The 26,448-nt window shown below is 42.0% G+C and overlaps 4 protein-coding genes across 9 annotated transcripts in view; 3 read left to right on the top strand and 1 right to left on the bottom strand.

The window, feature by feature from the left end:
- RABGAP1 (RAB GTPase activating protein 1) overlaps nt 1-9,687 on the bottom strand; it is a 108,076-nt gene extending 98,389 nt beyond the window's left edge. The window contains exon 1 of the mRNA XM_075015805.1: nt 9,572-9,687. The gene's annotated coding sequence lies outside the window, so the exon portion shown is untranslated. The remainder of the gene's footprint in view (nt 1-9,571) is intronic.
- A 103-nt stretch (nt 9,688-9,790) lies between these two features.
- On the top strand, nt 9,791-18,288 carry ZBTB26 (zinc finger and BTB domain containing 26). The gene is made up of 3 exons (XM_075015806.1): nt 9,791-9,900; nt 10,571-10,653; nt 12,295-18,288. Exon 3 carries the CDS (start codon nt 12,305-12,307, stop codon nt 13,622-13,624), a length of 1,320 nt encoding a protein of 439 aa, XP_074871907.1. The 5' UTR covers nt 9,791-9,900; nt 10,571-10,653; nt 12,295-12,304; the 3' UTR covers nt 13,625-18,288.
- Nucleotides 18,289-19,719: 1,431 nt separating this feature from the next.
- Nucleotides 19,720-23,521, top strand: ZBTB6 (zinc finger and BTB domain containing 6). 3 transcript variants are annotated; one of them, XM_075015300.1, is made up of 2 exons: nt 19,720-19,765; nt 20,341-23,521. In XM_075015300.1, the coding sequence occupies exon 2, from the start codon at nt 20,350-20,352 to the stop codon at nt 21,631-21,633; it is 1,284 nt and encodes a 427-aa protein (XP_074871401.1). In that variant the 5' UTR covers nt 19,720-19,765; nt 20,341-20,349; the 3' UTR covers nt 21,634-23,521. The 3 variants fall into 3 exon arrangements, with proteins under 3 accessions (XP_074871401.1, XP_074871400.1, XP_074871399.1); XM_075015299.1 differs by lacking the exon at nt 19,720-19,765 and adding an exon at nt 19,873-19,903; XM_075015298.1 differs by lacking the exon at nt 19,720-19,765 and adding an exon at nt 19,972-20,257.
- Nucleotides 23,522-26,113: 2,592 nt separating this feature from the next.
- Nucleotides 26,114-26,448, top strand: part of RC3H2 (ring finger and CCCH-type domains 2) — a 45,239-nt gene continuing 44,904 nt past the window's right edge. For 3 of the 4 annotated variants that reach the window (XM_075015245.1, XM_075015247.1, XM_075015248.1), the window contains exon 1: nt 26,114-26,260. The gene's annotated coding sequence lies outside the window, so the exon portion shown is untranslated. Of the gene's footprint in view, nt 26,261-26,283; nt 26,419-26,448 lie in introns of those variants that run through there. The other variant, XM_075015246.1, reaches the window with a different exon arrangement.

The raw sequence follows: 26,448 nt of genomic DNA, 5'->3' as shown, positions 1-26,448 counted from the left end.
CATAAAAAGGCGGCAAATAGCCTAGAAGCCAGTTGCTGTTTTTTCCAGTACATGGCAAAAGCCTTGTATATGCCCCACAAAGGCTTCTAGGTTTCATTTTTCTTAAATCAAGTTAGAATTTCTTGAAGTCTACCCAAACTACAGCTGCCAAGTAATTAACAAAACAGCCACTCATGAATCTCTGCCCTAACACAGAGGAAAAAATTTAACGAAGACTGTAAGAGTTAAAATGTGAAAGAACAATTGGAATATCATATCTATCCTTACTTACACAGATCACATCACCGGACATGGACAGTAGTAAGAAAAATGAGTACAACCACCACCAAGAGAGACAGCCGGGGAAGTAACCAAATACTTCCTTGCCAGATTGTATTTCCCAAGAGACTGCTTACCCCAAACACTGAGGGGTGGCCTCCACCCACTAACATACCTGCTTTCCACAGCTATCTGTAAATATCACCAAGTGACATACTCAAATGTTTGTTCACTAATACCTAAACTGTACTGCTAAATTTACACACCTAAATCTGGATCCATGCCAATTATGCACTGTATATAATGCGCGGCTTTTTAAGCAGAATGTATAACTTTAGATAATCCAAGCATGATATCCAGATTTGCAGATACCTTTTTCTTAACCCATGTACCATGTCAATCTTTATTTTAAACATTAGCTTCAATACAATTCTTATATCAGTGACCCCGTTCTTAAAACACAATTTACACAAAATACCGGTTAAAACTCCCAAATCTGGAAGTCTCTTGTTTGGCAACATCTGTCATACAGCAGGACCACAGAGTCCTGGGGCTAGAGAAGGAGCCAGTCAGATCACTGGCAGGAACCCAGGGGAGGGCAGCCACAGCTGACCTGGTGGCAAGGATGGGGGGCAGCAGCCGTGGAGCCCAGGCCAGGAACAGCTTCAGGGAGCAGTGGTCGGGGCTGGTAATCTGGCAGCCCAGGCTCACAGTGGCTCATTGCAGGGACTGTGCAGGAAGCCACAGTCACAGATAGCTACGGCTGGGGCTATGTGCAAAGCCCCTGGCTGGGGAGCAGCAGCTCACAGTGGCTCATCCCCAGGGCCAGGCGGCAAGCCACAACCCCCAGAAGCTGCAGCCTAGGGAGGGGTGGCTCAGGCCGAGATGGGGGGAGCCCAAGAGCAGGGGCTGAGGCTGGTGGTAGGTGGAGGCAGAAATGACCACACCTGGTCCAGTAAAATCGCTCATCAGGGACTGCTCAGGTCCCAAGGGTGCTGGACCTGAGACTGAACCTATACACTGCTTCTGGACAAAACCATAAACCTTCATGAATTTTCTCTCTTCCAAAGCAGTGTTCCTTTGATTTTTTCCATCCCCTTACAGAATAATTTTGTTATGTGCACTGAGGCATGGGTGTATGTACACCACCAACAGAAACACATTACCAGCTCTGGGCAACAGTGGCCACTCTGCCAATCAGCTGGGCAGTATCTAGATCTCTCCTGCGCATAAACCCAAGTGTTCAGATTACAGTGAACACTGTTTCCAACCAACAGTAGCGCTACTGCTCCTAATTCTACCCGTTCACATGCAGTGTTTACCTGCTGCTCTACACAATGCAGCAAAAGCTCAGTTATTCAGCACCCAGATAACCAGCACATTGAGTTAACTGGCATGCCGCAGGGTCAGCTGACCGGCTGGGACTGACTGCCTTGGGGGCCAACTGACCAGCCAGTGGTAGCAGAGCCAGCACAGCGAGGCTATTGACCCTGCTACAACATCCAGCACATTTGATTATCTGGCATGTCCAGTTCTCTGGGGGTGCTAGATATTAGAACTTCTACTGTAGTGGATTTGGAGAAAATACTTGGAAACACTCACTAGACAAGAAGATCCCCAAACTTTGCATAAATCTGACGGCAGTCACCTGTCTTTAAGATGGATTGTAGCCCACAGAGATAACCAGTCCCAGTTTACAATCTTCCAACTTGAGCTTCAGACTGAGACTTGCAGACTGTACAAGCAGCATCTTAATAACGAAGCTGAAGACTGAGCAAATAACTCTACTTTAAAATAGGTGTAGCTGGGAGAATTGAGCGGCACAGAGAATCTTACCAAGAAAGAACTTTATGGTAACAAGCAACCAGAGATATGAAAGGAGTAAAAGTCTCATTTCAACTGTATTATCTAAGGATGCTTACTAGGAAATAGCAAGGTGCTAACACCATTGATTACTGCCAAAGGCCTTCTGACAAACACACTCAATACTATTCTTACCTATGCCCATGATGGGCAACAGCAAATTTAGTATCCCACATGGAAAGAGACCTTCATTGCTTTTAATGCTTTTCCATTTCTGTTTGAACAATACAATTTACCCTATGTCTGAGTTTTCTCTGTTGTGTTTGTCTTCTTGGGCACAAGGTTAAAAAGCCTGTCTTTGTTTTTTCATTTCTGACATCAACACTCCATGATCAGCTTCAACATGAATCTGTTAATTTAAAAAGCTGAAAGTGCAACTTTATTTCCTTTTATAAGCAGCTTGTTTCATATCCAATATTCCCAGTAATAAGTAAAAAGTGGTTATTAGTAATAATTTCTGAACTCCAAGTAGAAGTCTTTTATGAGCAACTCATTACTACACAACCTACAAAAACTGGCAGCTCATCTGAAATAACTAAATCAGAAACAACACACAAAATAAAAACAAGCCTTCAAAACCTACTCCTGAAGTGTAACAGAAAGAAAGCCATGCTAGTCTATAGACTATCAAAACAAAAGAGCAGTCAAGTAGCACTTTAAAGACTAACAAAATAATTTATTAGGTGAGCTTTCGTGGGACAGTCTGTTCTGGTATGGCTATGGGATGACGAAGTGGGTCTGTCCCACGAAAGCTCATCATCTAATAAATTATTTTGTTAGTCTTTAAAGTGCTACTTGACTGATTTTTTGTTTTACTCTTGAAGTGTTTTTCGCCAATTCTTTTCAAATGAAGTGTAAATGAATATCTACACTCTTGAAAGACAACAGGAGAATTAGAGCTGGCTTTGATGATTACCAGCCTATAAGATAAGTAACAATTTAACACTTCATTTTGGTACTGAGTCATTACAGGGGCTCATCTGCATACTTGGCTTAATCTAATTCTTGACCTTCTTCCCCCACCCCTGCACTCTCTGATTTGCTGTCCTTGATTACTGTTTTTGGTTCTTTGTGCCTTAAATATTGAGTCTGGTCTGGTCTGGTCTGGCTATGGTCTGAAGAAGTGAGTCTGTCCCACAAAAGCTCACCTAATAAATTATTTTGCTAGTCTTTAAAGTGCTACTTGACTGCTTTTTGTTTTGATAGTGTATAGGACTAGCACAGCTCCCTCTCTGTTTCCATTTTGGTATAGTGTGCCTACCTTGAAGTGCTAAATTTAATCTCTTTTCAAAGCCTGACAATCTGGTACCTTACACCAACACTAAATTCACATTTTTCTGCTGTGGTTTCACCCATTCTTTTTGCTTCAACTAGGCATCGTAACCAATAATCAGAGAATACATCTGATTGGCTAAATTTAGCCAATCACAGCAGTGCATCAATACAACAGTGCACCAAGAGATCCAAATGAGCCTGATTTTCCCACCCATGCACTGAGTGATATCTTGTTCTGCAAGCAGTCTCCCTGAAACCAATGGGACCATGTAAGAAAAAGTTAATACTTCTCACACACACACGCGTGCGCTAAGTGGCAGGATCTGGCCCACAGCAAGAGACTTTAATGCGTAATGTTAATTATTGGCCTGTCACAAATAACTGAAAAAGCAAAAATCTGTGTTCTGCATAATGAAGCTGTCACATTTTCAGTTCAGAGAAATTACGTGAAGGAATTCCATTAATTTTTATAAGTGTAAGAATATTTATCTGATCATTGTTTCAGAGAAAAGGGAGTATAGCTCTGATAAATGACTGAAAAGAGCAAGAATAATTTCCCCAGGTTTGTTTGGTTTTGGGAGGCAGGGGCAGTGTTGTTGGAACAGAGCCTGTAAGAGGGTGAGAGCAAGGCCAGGCAGGGCAGGGGTTAAACAGGGCCTGTTGGCCCAATCAGCCCCACCCCGGGTCACCTGCAGCCAGGGTCAGTCAGGCTTGGAGGCATAGAAACAAACGGAAGCCAACCCAACTGGAGGCTGCTTAGCCAAGGGGCAGGAGCTGGCTGTGGGGCAGCAGGGCCTGAGCCAGAGCTGCCTCCTGGTTGGCTGCTGGAGGGCAGACCCTCCCCAAGGCACAAAGTGGGGGAAGCCCCTCCCAGGGAACCCCTCTCCTGCCAGAGGGGTACCTATGTTCTCAGGGCCATGCCCCAAACTTATCAAACAGACTATTGGGTGGGGCTGAAGACTCACACGCCAGGTACTGACAAGGGGCCTAGCACTAGGCCACCCTGTCACCAGTGGGAACTGCTCACAGAACCATAGTTTAATTCACCTGAATTTCCACTTTTCCTTATTTTGCCTTGCATTTTTCCGCAGCTTCTAGAATAAATTTTAGGTCAGAAGGCTCCCTGTACAGCACTTACTGGACACCTTATCTAAACCAGAGAACTTAGGACAGCTGCAGAACAGGCAATCTATGAACTCTCTGAAAGAATTCACATCAAAACCTGCAGAGCAATTAGAGCTGACAGCACAATAAATCTCACAAATCAGAGAGCAAGAAAACAAAGCAACAGGGACAAGACTCTGGCTGTGATGCCTGCAGCTTATCTAACAAACTCAGGATGTTTCTAGCCTGCATCTGGAGTGAGCCTCCCAGCCCAGGGTCCACAGATTTGTGCCACCAGAGCTCACACTAATGCTCTAAAAGTAGCTGTGGACATTGCTTTGATGCCATGACTTGAACTTGAGTTCTGGCCTTGCATCTGGCTTCACAGCCCAAGCCACACAGCATTATCACAAGACTTGCTAGAATGAGTCTGAAGACCCAAGTGGAAGGTTCACTCTCAGATACAGGACAGCCTTTATGGTTGCCATTCTCACTGTTGAGAGATTTATAAGAGGAGGTCCCCACTAAACACAAATTTCACATTGTGCGCCTCATGACAGCTCACAGCCCTCCCTGCACAACTTTAAACACCAGTAGTGTCCCTAAGCTTATTACCATGGGTTAATTTCAACAAGTAAATCTTCTAAACCAGAATGGTTAACACCTGAAACACCAGAACTGCACCACAGTTTCTCCACTAAGGGAGGGAGAATGTCTACGGGAACTGCATCCCACCAGGCTCCTTCGTAATGGGTCTTGTTTTGTTTGCTTTTGATGTGGTAGCTTCCACTGCTTCCAGATTTCAAGCTTCTCTCTACACAGAACAAAAGGTCACTGGGAAAAACTTCATAATGAAGAATTAGAAGGATAATCTGCTTCGCTTTTACTGTTCAATGTAGTAGTACACTTTAAACATGTAAAATTCTACTGGTCTGTCCTTTTCATCATCCTCCCAGTATGGGGGCTAAGAGCAGATTCTGCATCACAGTTGGGACATTTTACTAATTGTTTCAAAGCAGCCTTGCAAAATTTTCATGCTGTACAACAGATATGCTAACAGTTGCTTTGAAGCCTTTGGCTTTGTATTACCTGACTTATCCTGTCTGTTGCATAAGCTAAACACTGTTTTATATATGATTTAACAAACTGCCTTAAAAAAACAACTGGCTAATTCCATAGATTATAGCAGTTAAAGGCATCTGCAAAGAATGTTCACATCAAACCCAAAAACACACAGAGCAAGCTGAAGAGCAAAAGGTGACATCAGACATGGGTTAAGTATCTTATATAGTTTGACTTCTTCCAGAGAATCAACACATTGTCATGGCCTTGGGGCACAAAAATACGTAAAGGAGGACACACTAGGAAGCTCTTTCTTCTGTCATAACAAAGATCATCAGAAACACCCCATTCTGGGATTCTACCCATCTTTGTTCAAGGAAGGAATTACCTACTCCCCTCCCCCAAGAATAATATGCTTCACGAGAAATAAGTTTCTTGTGTTTAAGGGCATGTCTTCACTTGTCAGTATATGTTGGCACTTGTGCAACCAATACAGCAAAATGTCAATTTAACAGGTCTGGTGAAGAGCACTCGCCCATCGATTTGTGCACTCCACCTCCCCAAGAAGTACAAGGGAAGTCACAGTATAGCCACTGTGCTAAGCTGATCGAATGAGGTTGACTTCAGCTACATTATTCACATAACTGAAGTTGGACAAATTAAATTGAATTACTGTACTAGTGCAGACCAGGCCTAAGAGAGTCTCTGATAGAAAAGACAAATAGATGGAATCCTGCATATGGAAATAAAGCATATAATGGGGAATAATAAAGAATAATGGTGTTCCAAATTTTTCGGTCCTTGTGAAGAGTTGCTTAAACGAGTTGCATGACCACAAGATTGTGTAGTTTTCCCAATGAACACAACCATCCCCTCAGTCAAGGGACAAGTGATACCAGGAAATTCATTTAAAATTAAGCTTTTTCAAGTTTCCCTACCCCTGCGATTCTTGTGAGAGAGGGAAGCATGACAAGCAGAGATCTCAGGAAGATGGCTGAATCACCTACAAATCTAGGTATCGTAGCAAACACAGAAGAGTTCAAGCTAACACAACCATAAACCTGTTAATGTATCTGATTGCGTAAGGATTTTATTTCTAATCTGGAAAACAGGCTCAGAACAAAATGCTTATGCCAGGCTCCAAAATAAAGGAACTGTTCCAACCCTGGAGTCAGAGTGTAGGTCTGGGGAAAAGCATACTCTATAAAAGAAATGCTGATACTGCCTTAGCCAGAGCAGCAAAAGAACATCACTGAAATGAGCTCACTGTGAAGAGTATTCTCAAAAACCTGAATGACATGCCAATAGCCAAGCACACACCTACTAGACCTTCCTTTACAGGCAGACATAAAATATGGATCCACAAGTACAAATAAGCAGTGAGCATGCCAAAAAGAAAGTACTCCAGGCAGAGATTAGAGTGACCCTTATAAGGATGCAGTGTGTCTTTATACAGGTTACATCATTCATTGGGGATTCGAACAGAAATGAGGAATTACATTAATTGAATCAGCATAGCTCTTTAAAATATAATTTGAAACCTTCAAGCAGCATCTATGACCTCAACAGCCTCATATGATACATGCTACTAAAAGCTCTCTGAAGCTGGATTGGGAAGGCAGAAGGAAATTATGGAAAAAGTGATAATATCCACAAAATGTAAACAGTCCTGCAGGGGCATTCTGCAATGGTGTGAGCCCAGAAGTCTTATAATTCCTGAGTCCAAACAAGTATATTCTTTTTTTCCTCCCATAAAATATCCAAAGGTAAAACAAATTTGAGAATACAGACCAGCCTCTGACTTTTTCAGCATGAGATACATAGAAAGCCATAATTGTTGCCACTAGCATCACATGCATTTCAAATTTTCCACTTCTATAATACCTTACTTTACAAGGCAAACTGTAAAGGTAAATACTGTAAAAGTCTACTGTCACCAAAATCAAAGTTAATGTGAAACTTTGCCAGGTTTTTCAAACATATGAGGTAATATAGTGGTTTGCTGATACTTGTCTTCAATCTCTAACCTACGACCACCAGTGCTTGGAACTTATCTATTCCAAATCATAAAAGCCTGAACTGTATGTGTACTTACAAACAGAAGAATGGGAGAAAGAAAGGATGAAGATTGAGATGGAAAAGTAAACCAAATCAAGCAGAAATGCCAGATTCTAGAATCAGTACTTGCTTGCCAGATATCATTAACAGCCACAGGACAGAGTTTTGAAAAATGAACTCGGTTCTTTTGTTGACCTAACCTGGTATCCACGCAAAATAAGCTCAAAACCATCTGGCAACATAGAAAATGGCTGCATTAAACACAGGACAATAGCAGTTTGAAATCTAATCCCTTTCAACTAAACTACAAACACATACAAGTCTCCTGTTAATTTTTGCCATTTTATAAATGCATTCTCTTTAAAAATGTTTTCTTCCCCTGTTGTTTAGGGGAGTCTTACACATGAGATGAAATAATGAAAGAACCAATCTACAAATACATGATGTGATTAACTTTACACATGCGAGTAGTGCCACTGAACTCAATAGCATAAGTCATGTGCAGAAAATTACATGAATACAATATTGGACAGTTGGAGTATAGCCAACTAAATAGGGGAATGGATGAAAGACTTGCTATCACATTGGTAACTACATACCATTATCTTAGGCTCAACTACTTACTATCAGACACTTTCAGAATGCTGCCTGGAATAAGCAGCGTATAAAAGAATACTCTTATTAGGAACTACACCTTTTAGCAAATGCCAGCTTATACCTCCAATCCCCACAAGACTTAATGCGTGGGCAACAACCATCCCTTGCATTCTGGATTCCTTGGCATCGTGTCTGACAGTTCACATGTCCATGTCACCCATGACAATGTCCAACACACAAGAAATGTGACACGCATCCTTAGTGCAGCGGCCTTGTAACTGAAGGGACAGATGGAGCGTCTCCTTGCTTCCAGATCACTTTGTCCCACTGCCGCTCTCCCACCCCCTCCATACACAACTGTCTATACAGAACACGCAATAAAGGTGTTATCAATCACTCAAAAGCTATTGTTTGCTATAATGAATATTGCACAAGCATTGCTATTATAAACACCAGGTCTCTGATACTCTACTCTTCCAAATATTGTACAGGATGTGTACCCACCCAAAATTGTTATAAAGTTCAAGTAAAGGTGGTTCAGAGGCAGGAGTTTGATACACAGTGAGAAAAATACCCCGCCCTATCAATCCAACAGCTAAACAGCTAAGGATAGGATGGAAACAGCTGTCTGGCCAGAAAATGGATATAACTGAAAACTGTATGTGCACTTCCAATGAAAACCCCATGTGATTAGAAATTAAGTAACGCACTTTCTACTCATGCACGTGATGCTAAGACACTGTTATCAAACTATGGAGATGTCTGTGGATGAGCTAGAGGCGCAGGAATCCAGTCTCATGCAGGACACACAAAACTGCCCAATGCTAAGAAACTTTGCAAGACAGCAGCATTCAGGGGAACCTCGTAAGAAGAAAGACGGGGAAAACTCGGAGCTAAAGTGGGGATGATGCAGAAGACCCGGGGAACCTCATTAAGGGGCCCAGACTTCACTGGGCACGCACCTCCTGCGGGATGGCACGTGCGGGGTGCCCAGCTCAACGCTTCCGCACGCTGGAGATTCCGTGGTATTGAAAGTCCCACCAGGAAACCCCCGCACCGCGCGACCTGCGCATAGCGGGGAGAGGCGCCAGCGGATCCCGACACCAGGCAGAGACGGCCTGCGCCCACCGACCCCAGCGGCGCTGCGCAGCCGAGCGGGCCAGGAGGAGCGCGGCCAGGCAGCGGAGGCCCGCAGAGCGAGGCCCAGGCCCAGCGGAGCGGGAGGGTGGTAGATACTCGGCGCCCGGGGGTGAAAGGTCGGAGACCGGAGGCTCCCGGATACCGACGAGACGCCCGGAGCCTGAGGCGGCTCCTCCCTCCGCACTACCGCAGAGACGACACGAGCCGGACCTACCCGAACCGCCGCCACCGCTGCCTCCTTCGGCCGGGCCTCGGCCGTCGCCGCCGGTGCCGCCCCCACCACGTGACCCAGGCTAGAGGAGAGGAGGCGGGCCAGGGAGAATCTTCCGGGTCGGAGGAGGATGCACTTCCGAGGCCCCGGCAGCGACTGTGGCTGCTTTGGCGACCGCGGCGGTTCGCGGTGGGGTCACGAAGAAGCCGAGAAGGGGCAGGGGCAATAGCCCCGGAAGATTTACGCATGGGTACTTCCGGTTCCGGTGTGCTCGGCCAACGCCTTCGCCCGGGGCCGGATCTGGAGAGTGGTCCCTTCCCCACCGTGGGCGAGTAAGACGCGTAGTCGGGATGGCTGGAGGGGTAGCCCGGCGGGGCGGGTGCCGAGGAGAGGGGGCCCGGGTCGGTGGGGAGCCCGGCGTCAGTCTCACAGAGGGTGGATTTTTAGACCGTTGTTCAACGGGGTCATGAACCAACCACTAAGCAAAGCGGGGAGCGGAGGTGCTGCGGGTACATAATCCAGTCACTGTCCACGAAGGGGCTTTTTGCCCTTGCCTCTCGCTGCCGATATTCTGCGTCTCTAGGTGCCGACTGGGCTGGACAGGTTGCCTCCCTTGACGTTGTGGAACTGCCTGAAGTAAAAACTAGAAAAGCCATAATAGCTTATCCGCTGAAATTACTTGTAAGAGGAAGGCGCAGCCACCTGACAGAGGATGAGAAGGGGGGTGAAATGATGGTGCAGCTGCTGTTGGTTGCAAAGCCACAAGGAAAGATGGAGCCAAATGCAGACAGACAGCTGCTTGCAGCCCTCTGCAAGCTTAGTGTTTTACAAACTGGAGAGAAATTCTCAATAACCCCCATTAGCATTCTAATACTGTTCTTTCTTGGTATGGGAAAATGTTGTGCAAAAAACATTATTTTCAATCATTTTTCTTTCTTTAAAGTCATTAAAGTTGTAAGGCAAAAAAGCCTATTGCTAAAAGTGGCTTTTCTCTTTTCTTAGGTAATTCATCCAGAATGTTTTAAACACATTGGCTTAGCAATTTACAGAACTTTTCAGTGTGATGCTTGATCAAGAAAACTAAGGTACCATATTTAGTTCTGAAATATCGTTATTGAACTGAGCTGGACAGTATGACTCCTCTGTTAGACATGACCTCTCAGCTGGAAGGATGGTGCCTGTCATGCATGATATTGAGTGGAAATAGCATACATAATTCAGAAGGATGTGGCGTTTTCTCCCTCCCACCTCAGGCTAGCTAAGAATACAAAATTGGAGGAATCAAAGATCTGGAATTTACATTTACAGTATGACCTACTTTAAGGGTATTCTGAAAATCATAACTTATTTGTGGGATACTGTTCATGGAATCTCATTTTTTAACCATGAGAGAGTTTCCATTCAGCCATTAATAGACACGTAAAAGTAATTACAGTTTTGAAAGCAGTAGATTTGGCATAGTAAAACCACTCTCATGAGTAAAACAAGCTATCCAGTAAAAGTACAGCATAGACAGTATTGTTGCATGTCCTGTTAGGGACTTTTTCTGGCATTCCTCTTCCCGCTGCTGACTGACAAAGTTGTGCCTGCAGGAGTTGGTTGCATGCACCTGGACTTACCTTATGAGAACTGTTCAAAACCAAATAATTGCTAGTGTATGGGGGTGGAGAGGAGGGCAGAAAGGAGACTCATCCAAAGAACATATCTTAATCAAGCAAGCTTCCTAGGTGAGTGTGTTAAAGGAGCAGATCAGAAGCAGTCTGTGAGTATATGGGGAAGAGAACCGAGTTAATGTATATATTAGAAAATGTAAAAGATGGAGGGTTAATCACATTAAAAGGCACACCGAAGACTGTTTCATTTCTGGAATTTGATTTGGTGATCAGTCAAATCCAGTGGTACAAGTATCTGAAAGTGTGCATTTCAGAACCTCCTCATAAATGACAGATAGTTGAAGGTACAGTCCCTTTCATTGTGATTACATCTGATCTAAAAAATAAGGTTCAATGGTAGAGTTCTATATACTTTACATATAACACAGGATGTATTTTATTTAAAAATACCACAAGATAAGCAGAAGTTTAAGGGTGGAAGAATTTTAACTATTCTTTCTTTGATTCATAGACCATATTTCTCCTATTAAATAAATGAATGACAATAAGCTTGTTTTAATATTACACTGTCTTCTCTGACAGGCATTCCACTCTAACAGTGAGAGAAATTTGTTCATGCATTAAAGCAAAACAGTTGCTAAAGCTAGAGGGACACTAATGAGACAAAATGAACCAAAAATGTAGTTTCTTTGTTAATATGAAAGGAAGCCATTATAATAGTTTAAACCAGTATAAATATTTCTATGATTCTATTACATTATTTCTTTGGAATTTATCTCTCTATATATGTAAAACTATAATATTTTAAATAAACTTTCTTCTCTAATGTTTGGGCACTTGTGATCTTATACTAGTGCTTGAGAATTAGAATATGAAATAGATTAGAAATTAGTTAGGTTATATTCACTGTCCAAGTTGTGTGAAATGTGAAAAGTAACTTAAGTTTTTTTAAATTTTTACCCTTTCTATATCTTAGGTATTTTTAGTAACATAGAATGTTTTATAAAATGTGTATGTTTAACGTGTGTCTTTGGATCCCTTTTAATTTGCATGATTATATCCATTAGTTTCCTCATTTACTGTTCACTTATTTTTGTTTGCTTTTTTCCTTAGGTCTGCCAAAATGTCAGAAAGATCAGATATCCTTCACTTCAAGTTTGACAATTATGGAGATTCAATGTTACAAAAAATGAATAAACTGAGAGAGGAAAACAAGTTTTGTGATGTTGTAGTTCACATAGACAATGTTGAAGTTCATGGGCATAAGATTGTGTTTGCTGCAGGCTCCCCTTTTTTAAGAGATCAGTTTTTGTTGAATGATTCTAGAGAGGTTAAAATTTCTATTCTGCAGAGTTCAGAAGTGGGGAGGCAGTTGCTTTTGTCCTGTTACAGTGGGATTCTGGCATTTCCCGAGATGGAACTGGTAAATTATTTGACTGCTGCAAGCTTTCTTCAGATGAGCCACATTGTGGAACGATGTACACAAGCTCTTTGGAAGTTTATAAAGCCGAAGAAGCCATTGGAGAACAAGGAGGATTGTGAACAGCAAAGCGATTCTTCTGAGTTGAAGGAACATCAAGGAGATGAGGACTCTCTGCAACAGGATTCACTATGTATTCAAACCTCAGAGGACAGTATGGACATGGAGGATAGTGACATTCAGATTGTAAAGGTGGAGTCTATTGGGGAGGTGTCTGAGGTTAGGAATAAAAAAGATCAAACTCCATTTATTTCTTCTGAACAAACTGCTTTACATTCATCAGAGCCTCAGCACTTCTTAATCAATTCCACTGTGGAAAACAGAACAAGTGAAATAGAACAAAACCATCTCCATAACTATGCCCTTTCTTATGCTGGCAGTGACAATTACATTATGGCCTCTAAAGACCTTTTTGGTCCTAACAACAGAGGTATAGACAAAGGTCTCCAATGGCATCACCAGTGTCCCAAGTGTACCAGAGTATTCCGTCACCTGGAAAACTATGCTAATCATTTAAAAATGCATAAACTGTTCATGTGTCTTCTGTGCGGTAAGACGTTCACTCAGAAAGGCAATCTCCACCGACACATGAGAGTACATGCAGGAATCAAACCTTTTCAGTGTAAGATCTGTGGCAAAACCTTCTCTCAGAAATGTTCTTTACAGGACCATCTCAATCTGCACAGTGGAGACAAGCCTCATAAATGTAACTATTGTGACATGGTCTTTGCACATAAACCAGTTCTGAGGAAACACCTTAAACAACTACATGGAAAAAATAGTTTTGACAATGCCAATGAAAGAAATGTTCAAGATATAACAGTGGACTTTGATTCTTTCAGTTGTAGCACTGGTTCAGACAATAAGGTCTGTCAACAAGGTGATGGGAGCCAGATACTGGATGCAGGGAAATTGGCTCAGGCTGTGCTCAATTTAAGGAGTGATAGCACCAGTGTCAAGTAAGCATTCATTCAAGCAGCCCTTTGTAGGTCTCAAGGAGCAAGGAACAAAAGGTTGGATTTGAGCTTTCACAAAGGCAGATGAGCCGCATTGTCTAGTGAGTCCAATTCAAAGATGGTGTACAGATGGATGGCTGAATCACAAAACCTAGCAAGTTGTCAGCCTTCATTCTAGTCTTATTTTATGTGACTAGCAATTTTCATGCAGGTTTCTGTGTGTGCGCCTATTGGTGAGCATGGGGTTAAATTGTTGATTTGTTACATTTTGGATCACTTAGTCTGATATGGAGACTTGGGACTGTCACCTTTTGAAGGATTCTTGCTGTGAGCAGTCACCAATTAAACTGTGCTGTGAAAATCCTCTGTTATGTATGGGCAGATGGAATAAACAGCAGAGGGGATGAGCCTATGAGATAAAACCTGACTTTTTTTCAAAAAGCACTGGATAACTGACAGTTATGTAGTTCAACTGCTAATTTGTTTGTTAAAACTTCAGTTGACTTCCAGTCTTACCCAGAGCCCTAAATTTCAAATTAAATACTTTTTTTTTAATGTATCACTTTTTTGTCTCTTCTGAACTGAGTAACTGAATTTCCTTTGCAAATCAGCTGTACCCAACACATGGCAGCTTTCAGGATTATTGACACTGATGTTTGTTTAAAAAGAGCTAAGACCCTGAATGATCTAGGTGGGTCAAATGATTACATGGTACTGTTTTGTTACGAAAATAAATTACAGATCTTTAGAATACGAGACTGATTGCCTAGAGTCAGGGTATGACTAATTCTTTGTTGGATTACTACTGAGTGTGTGCCATCACAGCATAATTAACTCAGGAAATATGTGTACCCCTAGCTCAGCTCCCATTCACACATAAAATTCTCTAACTTAAGTGGTTTTAAACTAGCTAGCTCTTTGGGGTTCTGGGAGGCAGTTTGAAGCTCAATGGATGATGATGCCAAACTTAGTGACTCTGGAGATGAGAAAACAAGGATGTAGAGGATAACGAGAATAGATAAAACCCAATATGGACTTGTCAAAATAAATCATACCAAATCAGATGAAATTCCTTCATTGATTCAATTACTGGCCTAATGGATAGAGAGAAAGCAGTAGACGTATCTTCCCCCCCCACCCCCAGCAGTCTGATTTTCAGTGAGGCTTTTGATGTAGTCTCACATGATCTTTTTCTATTTTTTTCCCTAAATTAATTTAGTATAAGATGGGTGCATAACTGGTTAAAAACTGTACTCAGAGTAGTTATCAGTGGTATCTATCTAAGAGGAAGGAAGTATTTAGTGAGCTGCAGGAGTCTGTCCTGCCTCCAGTACTACACAACATATTTGCTAATGATTTGGATAATATAATAGTGTGCTTTTTAAATGTGTTGATTACTGCCAGACCAGTAGGGACTGGGAAGATTGGCTCAGAATTCAAACTGATCTTGCCCAATTGGTCTGAAATCAAAAAGATGAAATCCAGTAAAGACAAATGCAAAATATTAAACATAGGAACAACAACAAAAACTATGCACAGAAACTGGGAATAACTGATGATAGGTTTCGAAATCCTGACCTGTGAAGAAAGGTTAAAATAATGGGCATGTTTAGTTTGGAGAGAAGAAGATTATGAGGGGTATGTGGTAATAGTTTTTAAATGTGTTGAGAGCTACCATAAAGAATAATGTCCTCTCTGTGTCCAATCAAAGATAAAACAGGAAGTAATCATCTTGATCTGCAGCAACGATGATTGATTTAGGTTAGGTATTAGGGAAACTTTCTAAATGAAATAAGCTTATAAGGAAAGTTTTGGATTCCTGTCTTTCGAAGTTTTTAAAGAACAGGTTAGACAAACACCTGTCACAAACGGTGTACGTCTAGGAGGGTTATAGGATTCTGTCTCAAGACTAGAGGTCTAGAGTAAGTGATCTTTCAAGGTCCCTTGCTGCCCTTTAGTTCTGTTATTCTTAACTCGTCCACAGCTAATAGGGCTATTCCTGTGATACTAATCAAATCAGTCTGTGAATCTCCCATGTTGCACTGAAGTTGTGATCACTCTCACTCAGGCTAGGCTAATGCAGTAAATGAAGCTTGCTAACTTGTAGTAAAGATATGCACTCCAGGGCTACCTACTACCATATGTAATAAGACATGCTAAATATTTTAAAATAAAATTATTACTGTCGCCTATAAATATTGCTCCACATAAACCACAGCAATTATGACCTTCATGTTTGGTTATAAAGTGAAGCTGAAGTGGGGAATCTGTCAGCTGCTGAAAAGTATTAACTTCATTTTTCTGAAGTTTTATTAGATCTCTTCTTGGAGACATTTGTCATGTAACTGGGAAGAAGTGCCATACTGATGCAAATTCTGTATAAAGTTAAATTGTCTGACTAAATTGACTAGAATGTAGCTACGATCCTGCATAGCTCATGAATCTTAGAACTTTACAAAGTCAGATACAGGATGAACCTCTCCAATCAGGATCTGTCCAGTGCTGGACAAGAGAATTTGCCAGACCACAGGAAGTCAATATTGTCTAGCAGCATTATCAACATTTTCATTGTTTATTGGGCTCTTAGAAGACATTTAGGTGTAAATTACAGCTAAATAACAACACAGAACACTGAGAGCCAAAATCGGTGACTGGAAACAAACTTTACGGGAACACAGGAAATGGCCACACCCTTTAAGTGGTCCTCCAGCTAATTAAAATCAGGCCAGATTATGGATGTTGGCAGATGAGAGTTCCAGATTAGAAAGGTTCAGCCTGTACCACTGGCTGTAGATTAATGCATCAGTTATTGACTGAACTCAGCTCTAGCTCTTTTGCATGCCTTTCAACATTGGACCTAGAATGGAATGGAATTTCTTCCTGGGGATTGAGCATGTGCTGTATGTGTTTTGAAAAGTATCATAAATTTTCACCTAGGTGGCTGCCATCCTGAAAGGACTGTTCATTGATATCTGTTGTGAAGAAAATCATATACAGAAGAGCAGCACTCTTACTCAAGTCAAATGCTGTGTTCCAATAGTCTACAGTTTGACCCTTGGTAAAGAACTGCTGTTCACCTTTAGCTCAAGTATTACTTCCAATGCAGCTGTTCAAATCTAGTCCTGTAGCAGTGTAAACGAAAGGTCTGATCAAAGCATTTACTGCATAAAATTTATATTTCATTATCAAAATATACCTTGGGTGCTGGAGAAAATGGACATGCAAAAGTCAGAAATCCCCACCACCACCAAAAAGCATTGAAGTTAAAAAGTGCTTGTAATGCTAAATGCTATAAAAATACACAATCACCTTTTCAGGTGAGAAGTTTTTAATGGCTATATTTGGCTGTTATATGGACAGTTTGAGAATAAGTAATGGCAAAGAAGAGGTACAACAAATATAGCAGATTAATTCTGAAATATAACTATTTTAGGGAAATATTTCTTTCAGAATCTTGGCACAGAAGAATCTTGCTTCCAGAATCATCTTGAGCTATCTGTTACCCCATGTTTGTTATGTCTGAAATACTGCATGTGAATCTGATTACAGGCAATCTTCTATACACAAACATGTTGATAATATACATTATATGAAAATGAGTTTATAGTTTCATATGGACTGGAGGCAGAAAATCTGTTCAATGCTTTTTTAATCTGAATTAAGAACTGAAATAAACCCTATTGTTATAAAATCTATACAAACTATCCAAACACTGCTTTGTTATAAGATTAATTTAGTATGTAGCCAATCATGTATGAATAACTTTATTCTAAATCACTTTTTATTACAAAGTTTTAAGTAGTGAAAGACTAGATACACTTGAAGTTGACAGTGCTCTTGTGTAGTTGGATGAATACTAGGGTAATTAACATAATCTGTATGTTAGGGTGTCAACCACAATTTACTGATAAATGGCTAAAATCTCACAACTTCTTGCCTATCCTAAAAATAAGGGGGAAAGTCAAGCATTACTAAAATATTTGAAAGACACTGGCTATGTTTGTAAGGATTATTTTAGCTTTTAGAACCAATTTACTTGAAGCACATAAGTAAAGAGGACTACTGTATATTTCTTATGGTTTTATATGAGAATTTTGCAAGTTAGTGACATACCTGAAGTATTAGCTTTTTGTGGCTTTTTCCCCTCCTATAAACTTATACAATTTGTCACACCAGTAGTGTTATTTAATTGATTTGAAAACAGAACATAATGAATTCAGAAGTGCAGAAAATAAGGACTAGTGGTGAATACTGGAGCCATTTGAAAAGGGAATGAGAGGAAGTTTGATTTAAAATGTGATATAAAGCAAAACTGCATTTAAAGCAGTTATTGGTACCCTGCTGCTCTCTGTCTGTCTTTACTTTCTTTTCATTATAAAAACTAACGGTGCAGATTAAATGATCAAACATACAGAACTGTAATTCACTATACTGGCCTGATATCAAACACAGACAAATTCTTCATGGGGAAGGGATATACCAAATATATATTTCCTTTATCTTAGTGTATGTGCCACAGAATACTTAAGTACCTCTTCAATGATTAGGAGGAAGATGAATAAAAGTATGTATTACCAAAACTGTTGTGTCAATGACTTTTTAAAGTGGTTTTGAATATATTTTCCACTCTTTTTCCCCTGGGGTTTGAGTACTGTTTAAGGAATGAGCCAAATTTTGCATCACTACCACTAGCTTTTGTTAGGGTACATTCTGAAATGATCCTACAGACCACTCACTGTGTGATCTAACAGGAAAACCAAACTCAAATATCCCATTTAGGATGTAAGTATTCTGAATTTTTTGCCCCAAACTGCAATAATTTTATGAGTTAAAGTACTGCTCATGAGAAATAACTATTCTTGCCCTGCAGCAACAGAGCTTAATTCTACCTTCTAAAATGCCTGAATTAGGAGCAGACCCTTAAATGCTTATAAATTAGGAACTCCATAGTTATGGACAAATTTAGAAGATATCCCCAAGGAGCTTCCAAAAACATCACTGAGCATGCCCTATCCAATATGAACTATGCTTTATTACCATAAGTGAGTCCTACTCTGTATTAAAGAAATCTAAAGGGTTGGTCTTGTGGTTAAAGGCTAAAAGGTGTTAACTTCCTTAAGATTATCTTCTGGCTCTGACCTTCCTGGTGGCTTCAACTGATGCATTGACTGTCTCTCAGTTTTATTTTCATCTGTTTCCTTGTTACCCATACCCTGCTTTTGTTTGGCTGTCACTGTCTTAACTATGAGGAACTGTTCCTATACACCTGTCACATACACACCTTCCATCTGACAAAGTGGATCTTTGCCCACAAAAGCTTATGATCCAAAATTGTTAGTCTATAAGGTGCCACAGGACTTCTTTTTTGTAGCTGTACCTGTGCTGCTATTTTTTTCCCCAAGCACCCTACCCGCTATGTGTTTTTCAGCTATGATGAAAACGGCCTATTGCTGAACTCAGTTGACTTGAATGGGGCTGAGACTAGGCTGGCTGCAGTAATATAGAATTTTATTCCACCTCAGCCCAGAGGCCCAGCTGGGCCAGGGCCGCCGTGCGGCAGATGTAGCCCTCACTCTCGCGTTGCCGGCCGGCAGAGGTAATTCTGTGACCAGCTGTGGTGTTTGGCTTCCATCTAGTGGAGCCTCCACACCGCAGCTTCCCCACGCCGGGCCCGTGAAGGGGCTGTGTGTGTGAGGATCCCCGCCTGGGCTCGGGAACCCTCCAGCTACTCTAGCCCTGCCCAGGGAGCGGGACTCACCCCCGCCCCAGACACACACTTCTCCCATTGCCGGGGAAGGGGACCGACGACTCCGCTCCGGGGCTCGTGTCTTCCCCATAAAGCCGGGCGTCTATCAGAGGGGCGGGCACGGCCGGCGGCGAAGTCGGAAAAAAAAAAACAACGCTTCTCCCTTTGGCTAAAACCACCGCAGAGGCTCCCGGAAGCAGCCGCAGCAAGTGCCGCGTCCTACTGGACAAGGAAGACCGGTAGCTGGAGGTCAGGGGCTGAGACAACGAGCAACAAAGACAGGTCTTCGGGTGGAGGGGGCGGGAGTTAGGAATGTACTTCCGGTTCATCTGCTGTGGTGGGTGGGACTTGCTCGCGGGGGCGCCGCTGCCGGTCCTGGGCTGAGGAACGTGGAACTTGGCGGTAATCAGAGCAGGGGGAGAGAGTCTGCTTCCGGTTCCGGTTCTGGTTCTGGTTCTTGTGTCTCTAGCCGTCTTCAGTTGGGGCAGGGGCAGGAGCCGGAGGGGCTCGGGGGTTCGGTCAGAGAGGAAGCTTAGTGCGGTATGGAGCGGTGGCCGGGCGCGGGGAGGGGTGTCGCGCAGCTCGGATGGTGCCATTGGGACATAAGGCTCATAGTAGTTTTGGGTTCTATCTCTGGGCAAGCCTGACTGATGTTTCTCGTGTTCCAGGGCTTGTGTAGGCACCATCCTGAGAGAAGGGCTTAAATGGTAGGGATGGTTCCTGCTGACAGTGTTCTATAGAGCTGTCTAGACGTAGCCCAAAACCAGGTCACTTAATCTCTAGTCAGCTTTTGAGCCATGCTCTGTATGTATGTAAACTCTTCTCAGGAACTGGTACATGTAGTGGTTTGCTGTGTGGTCATAATCTGTGGTAATGAAATTGTATCCAGAAAATGTGAGCTGGGATGATACAGACAGCAAAAACTGCATTCAGTCTGAAAAGCTTGAATTGTAAAGTTTCTATTTGTTTCTCAACAGGTTGTCAACATGGCTACTGACTCTGATGTACTGCATTTCCAGTTTGAACAGCAAGGGGATGCTGTGTTGCAAAAGATGAACCTCTTGAGACAGCAGAATTTATTTTGTGATGTATCTATATATATCAATGACACTGAGTTTCAGGGACATAAGGTGATTTTTGCTGCCTGTTCCACATTTATGAGGGATCAGTTTTTGCTCAATCAGTCAAAACAGATGCGAATCACCATACTGCAGAGTGCCGAGGTTGGCAGAAAGTTACTACTGTCTTGTTATACTGGTGCTCTGGAGGTTAAAAAGAAGGAGCTTTTGAAATATCTCACTGCTGCAAGTTACCTTCAGATGGTTCACATTGTAGAGAAATGTACTGAAGCATTGTCAAAATATCTAGAAATTGATGCTTCTATGGAGAATCATAATCATAATCCAGAAAAATGTCATTCCTCAGATACTGAGCTGAGAAATAAAGATGACGGTTTAGATAAAGACTGTGAAATAATTGAAATTTCAGAAGATAGCCCTGTTACATTAGACTATAATGTGAAACAGGAGAAAGAGGATGTCTTACAACCAGCAATGCAAAGCTTAATATCAGAAAGAAAAGACATGAAAACTCCAGAGATTTCCACGGTTGAAATAGGATATAAAGATGATGAAATTTGTATCTTCAGAATGGATTCCATGAGCACAGACAACATGGAAAATGATCATTTTTCGCAGCCTTGCACCTCTTCTAAAACAAGCTTATATTTTCCAGAAACCCAACATTCACTTATAAATTCTACTGTTGAGAGCAGAATTGCAGAAATACCTGGAAACCATTTTCAGGGCTTTGTCAGTGATAATACAGAAGGAACCTCCAGTGTAATGAGCGGACTTCAGAGTCTGGAGGAGTCTGACTATTCATGGCGGCACCAGTGTCCTAAATGTCCCAGAGGATTTGTCCATCTTGAAAACTATCTGAGACACCTAAAAATGCACAAACTCTTCTTATGCTTACAGTGTGGGAAAACATTTACCCAAAAAAAGAATCTCAACAGGCATATCCGAGGGCATATGGGCATCCGTCCCTTCCAATGTATGGTTTGTTTGAAGACGTTTACTGCTAAAAGCACACTTCAGGACCACTTGAATATTCATAGTGGGGACAGACCTTACAAATGCCATTGTTGTGACATGGACTTCAAACACAAATCTGCTCTTAAAAAGCACTTGACTTCAGTTCATGGAAGGAGTGGTGTTGACAGACCAAACCTTGATACTATTACACAAATCAAAATAGACTATGATTAGTGGATCTCTGGGTAGATGTGAAAACATGCTCTACTTAAAACCCTGTTGGGGCGAAATGCCATGTTTTCCGCAAATCCCTAACAGAGACAAGTGCAAATATCTACTTTTGTTTACTATGTTGAAACTTAGTAGTGGTGCAATTGTATGGATGGTGTTTGCTAGTTGAAGGTAAACAGCAAAATAGGGGAATAACAATTGTTTTCCTTTACTGATGCTCACAATATGAATACAAGACAGCTCCATAAAACATTTTTCTTCTAAAAGAGTACTGTTTATGCTTCTCTTTCGCACTACCTCCTCACATTAGAGGACTCTGAGAATCTGGAGGACCACTGATGATAAGCCAAAACCTGAACTGTTGCTGTCCCAACCTTTCATAGAGCAGGGGAGAAGATATTGATTTCTTATTCCAAAAGTTCACTATTCCCACTCAATTGAGTGCTCTGAGAATGATAGTTTATTTTCAGCTGATGGCGGGATCAGCAACCTTTCCAAGCGGAGTGTCGAAATTTGACCTTTTGACTGCTGTATACTGTCCGAGTACTGATGATAGTTTTTAAAGTCACTAATAGTCCTACGTACAATAGCGTCAGTGATAAATTAAGATACAGAGATTTAGTGTCTAGATGGTGATTGGTAGCATTAGCTGGTCTCTTTTTTATTCACAGCATGGCTTTGAGCAAGCTCCAGCTGCAGGGAAAAGGAGGGGCAGGGCGGAGCTCCTGCCTTGTGTGCGAATGAAAATCATCTCGCATGACACTCTTGGCATGTGTGCTGGGGTTACTGACCCCTGGACTATGGTGATATCACCTTCCTGGTTCACCAAATTTTTGTCTCTTTTAGCAGAAAGAAGTCAGGGACTGTTCCATTCTACGCAGATTTGTTTTGTTTACCACCTCCATCGTTTGATTGTCAAGTGTGTAGTTCTAAAAATAAGAACAGGAAAGTTCTCTTAAGTTAACTTTTAAAGTTGTTACAAAAAGAGGAGCCTTAAAGGATCAAACAAACCCCTTATTCAGTTCACTTTTAAGAGAATAGGGTCTCATCATTCATATTAAAGGATTGACAGTATTTTTCTCACTGTTACAAACTGTTTGTACTCTTCTTTTAGTATCCAACCCTTAATTAGTTCTTTGTCTTATAATTGTATTTTATGTTCATCTTAGTTTTGTAAATCTCGGATGTGTACTGCTGCTGTGAAAATCTGAGCTATTTGCTGTCATGTATTAGGAATCTATATCTATTTGAAAATCATCCTTTCTGTATAAGGAACAGTTTAGACATGGAAGACTCATGGGTCTGTAAATGTATGATACTGTAAAACACTAGTGGATGTGTTGCACTTAATGACTTTACTTGCAAGCATCAGTGTGTCCTGTAACTCAAATTCTTTATCTTGTGCCTGTCCTTGAGTGGCATATGTGTTTCTTCCATTTAATGTAGTATAAATAAAGAATATATGCAGATATTGGAGTGGAATAATGCATTTATTCTAAATTATCTTGAATTAGCAAAAACAGCAGTGTTGCTATGTATTTATACTCCTTAAGGATATATTTCTAAACAGATTTGTCAGTTGCAGAGCAATATTTTTAGTTAATTTCCAGTATATCTTGTAGTACAAAAGCCACTGTTCTGGGTTTCACTCACCAGCCTATTAGATGGTGTTTATGTGCACAATATATACTGCATAACTTCCTGTTATTCATCTGTAACAGCAATGTTCAACTGTACTTGTATGATGACTGTTCTCGCTACTAGAAACTCAGGTTTGGGACCTTTAATATACTGGCAGTTTTATCTTTGTTTCTGGATGGATTTCTAGTAGGTTCTTGACTTGATAATTAGAATTAAGCTTTAAATAACTGATTTATTATATTTATTATTATCTACTATTATAATGCCTAGAGCAGTGGTTTTCAACCAGTGTGCCAGGGCACACTGCTGTGCTGTGAGAACTGTCCAAGTGTGCCAGTAAATTTCATCAGTTTTTCCTGGTGGTGAGTCTTTGCAGAACTGCTGCAAGGAGCCTGTCCACACCAGGAGGTAGCTGAAATGCTGCTTTTAGCCTAAAGTCTGCTCCCTCCCCCTACTGGGGCAAGTGGGGAGGAAGGCAGCACAGGAACCTATTAGAGATGGGATGCAATTTAAATGCCATGTCCTGGCTCCAGCAGGGTGTACAGGAAGGGAAGCTTGCTCTCTGGAGCCACGTCCCTACCCCACAAATAATTGAACATTTCAGCGGTTACTCAATTTCAGCGGTTACTCAATTAGTCAACACACCATTTGATCCTTCTGACAAAGCAAGTCTTTGCCGATGAAAGCTTATGCTCCAAAATATCTGTTGGCCTATAAGGTGCCACAGGACTTCTTGTTGTTTTCATTTGATCCTTGTTGTATGCACTACCATGTTGCAAACCTAAGACCGTAACCATAATAAATGTAAGTAAATGTGACATTTATGAGCAATTGATTCAGCTGAAAAAAGTGAGTGTGCCATGGAACTGTTTGTCTAATTGAAATGTGCTGTGTGACTGAAAAGGTTGGGAACCACTGGCCTAGCAGTCTTATCTGAGTTCAGGGTCCTATTATGCTAAGGATAGGACATGAGAGTGAATTCCTGCCTCAAAGGGTTTGCTATCTAAATAGATAGGAGTACTGAGACACAGAGAGACTAATGACCAAAGCCTACAAAAACTGAAGAACGTGCTTCAGTTCATTTTACATAGTGTGAAATAGTCCTATTGAAGTCAATTGGACTATACACTATAAAGTTAAGCATGTATATAAGTCTCTGTAGGAACTGGACCTAACTGATATGCCCAAGGAAGGTGTAACTGGCAAGTGAAACATAGTATCTCAGTTCCATTCTAGTGCTGTAAATATAAGACATCTGTCATCTTTTTGATCTTTCCCAATGTATATATAATTTGGATAACATTGTTCTGGCATTCTTAATATAACAATAATGATTTCATTTGTCAAACTAAGAGTTTGGGCTTTGTTTCCTTTTTTTGCTGAATACAGATGCAGAATGAATTTTGTGAGGTTTTTTTTTTGTTTTAAATTTAAATGTTGGACAATAGTGATAATTGCTTTTTATGGCACTTTATTAGTTTCTATTCTTTGACTACAGTTGTTCTTGCAGTCTTGTTTACCTTGCATGTAGTGATGAGTGTGCTGGCCCCTCAAACAGTTTAAAAAAAAAAAAAGCATAGGCTTCGCTTTTGGTTTTGTATCTGGCTTATTTTGTTACTGTAACATTAAATGCATGCCTGATTTCCCAAAACATACTCTGTATTATTGGCTTACCTCTTTGGGGGCTAGAATTTAATACTTGATATATTTTGTTATAAGAGAAACTCAGACTCAGGCATACTCATCCCCTTCTACCATTTTTTTAAATGTAACGAGTTGTTCTATAACCTAAATACAATGGGATGGAAATAAGAGACATCGTATATACACACAAATTTCATAGCATGCATGAGAGTCTGAAACTATCTTTAAGTATTTAATATTGTTGAAAAACTGCCACTTCAAAAACTATTTGTGTCTTGGTATTCTAAGCATGCTTGCAACTGCTGTGCATGTTGGGAACCATATTACCATTATATATATATATATATATATGTAACAATCATTTTCTATGGTACTCTGAAAGATAAACGGTTTCTCTGAGCAAAGGATGCAGAACTTAGACAGTCTGAACAAAGGGTTGTCAACCTTTATTATAAATCTTTAAAGCTGGTAAACACCTACTTAAACATAGCTGCAACCATGTAGCAAAAAATGAGGTTATGTCTCTGGTTTATGTTACAACTAACACATTAACTGCCCTGTCGACCTGTTCGTCCTTAAGTGCAAAAAGTCTGTCTTTTCTGGGAAGAGAGAAAGCAGGCTTGGAGTTTCCCCCACCCCCCGCCTTCAGCTTTTCTTCATTGTACCAGCGGAAAAAACAGCCCTCGGCCAGTAAACAAACATGCTCAACTAGCAGCATTTGTACCCAAAGTCTTCGTGCGTCCTCCAGCTGTAACCTTCTGTTCTGCTGAATTGTGTTACTATAAGAAAGGGGGTAAGCAGAGGCAGGGCTGCAGCCTAGGGGCAAGGACCAGCCAAGGTCCCTAAACCGAGGGCCCCACTAGAAAACCCTTTTCTTCCGCTGGAGTCCCTGGCTCTGAGCGCTAAGGGAGAGAACTCATCCCACAAGCCGGCTGCAGCAACGGGCCTGGCTGACAGTCTCTCCCACCTCGCCTCTCTATGGCGCTCCAACCCTCGGGCTAGAGAGCCGGGGCTTGTCTGTTCTATCATTTCTATGGTTCCTCAATCCCCGGCTGCTCGCCTCCCAGAATGCACTGGGTCCGCCTCTTCCCCCAACCGGAGTCGGACTCTCTGTCACGTGAGAAGCGTCAGTTGGGCGGCACCTGGTGCGCTCCCTCTCACGTGACCCAGCCACGTCTCGCGAGAGTAGTGGGGCAGAGGGGCTGGGCTCTCGGCTGTCACCGCGATGAGGAGGCGCCGCCGAAGCCCCCGCTGCAGCCTCTGCCGGGTCGCTCCGGGCTGCCCGCCCCATGGAGTGTGAGAGGCCGGTGCCGCCCCCTGCTGCCGGCCCGGCCGCGCGTCGCAGGTAGGGCCGGTGGGTGGGCGGCGCCTGGCCCGGAGCGAGAGCCCGGAGCCGGGCCTAGCTGAGAGGGAAGGCGCCGTGCTGTCGTCGGAGGCCTGGCGTTGCAGTGTTCTCAGGGGAGCGAGGCGGGGCGCTCTGCAGCGGCTCCACCCTCCCCCCAGGTACCCTGCCGCGGCGAAGGGCCCCACTCG

The sequence above is a fragment of the Carettochelys insculpta genome, chromosome 21 (genome assembly GCF_033958435.1).
Source record: "Carettochelys insculpta isolate YL-2023 chromosome 21, ASM3395843v1, whole genome shotgun sequence".
In the NCBI taxonomy this organism is placed as follows: domain Eukaryota; kingdom Metazoa; phylum Chordata; order Testudines; family Carettochelyidae; genus Carettochelys; species Carettochelys insculpta.
The sequence above is the reverse complement of the archived record's forward strand: the minus strand, read 5'-3'. Positions and strand labels throughout refer to the sequence as shown.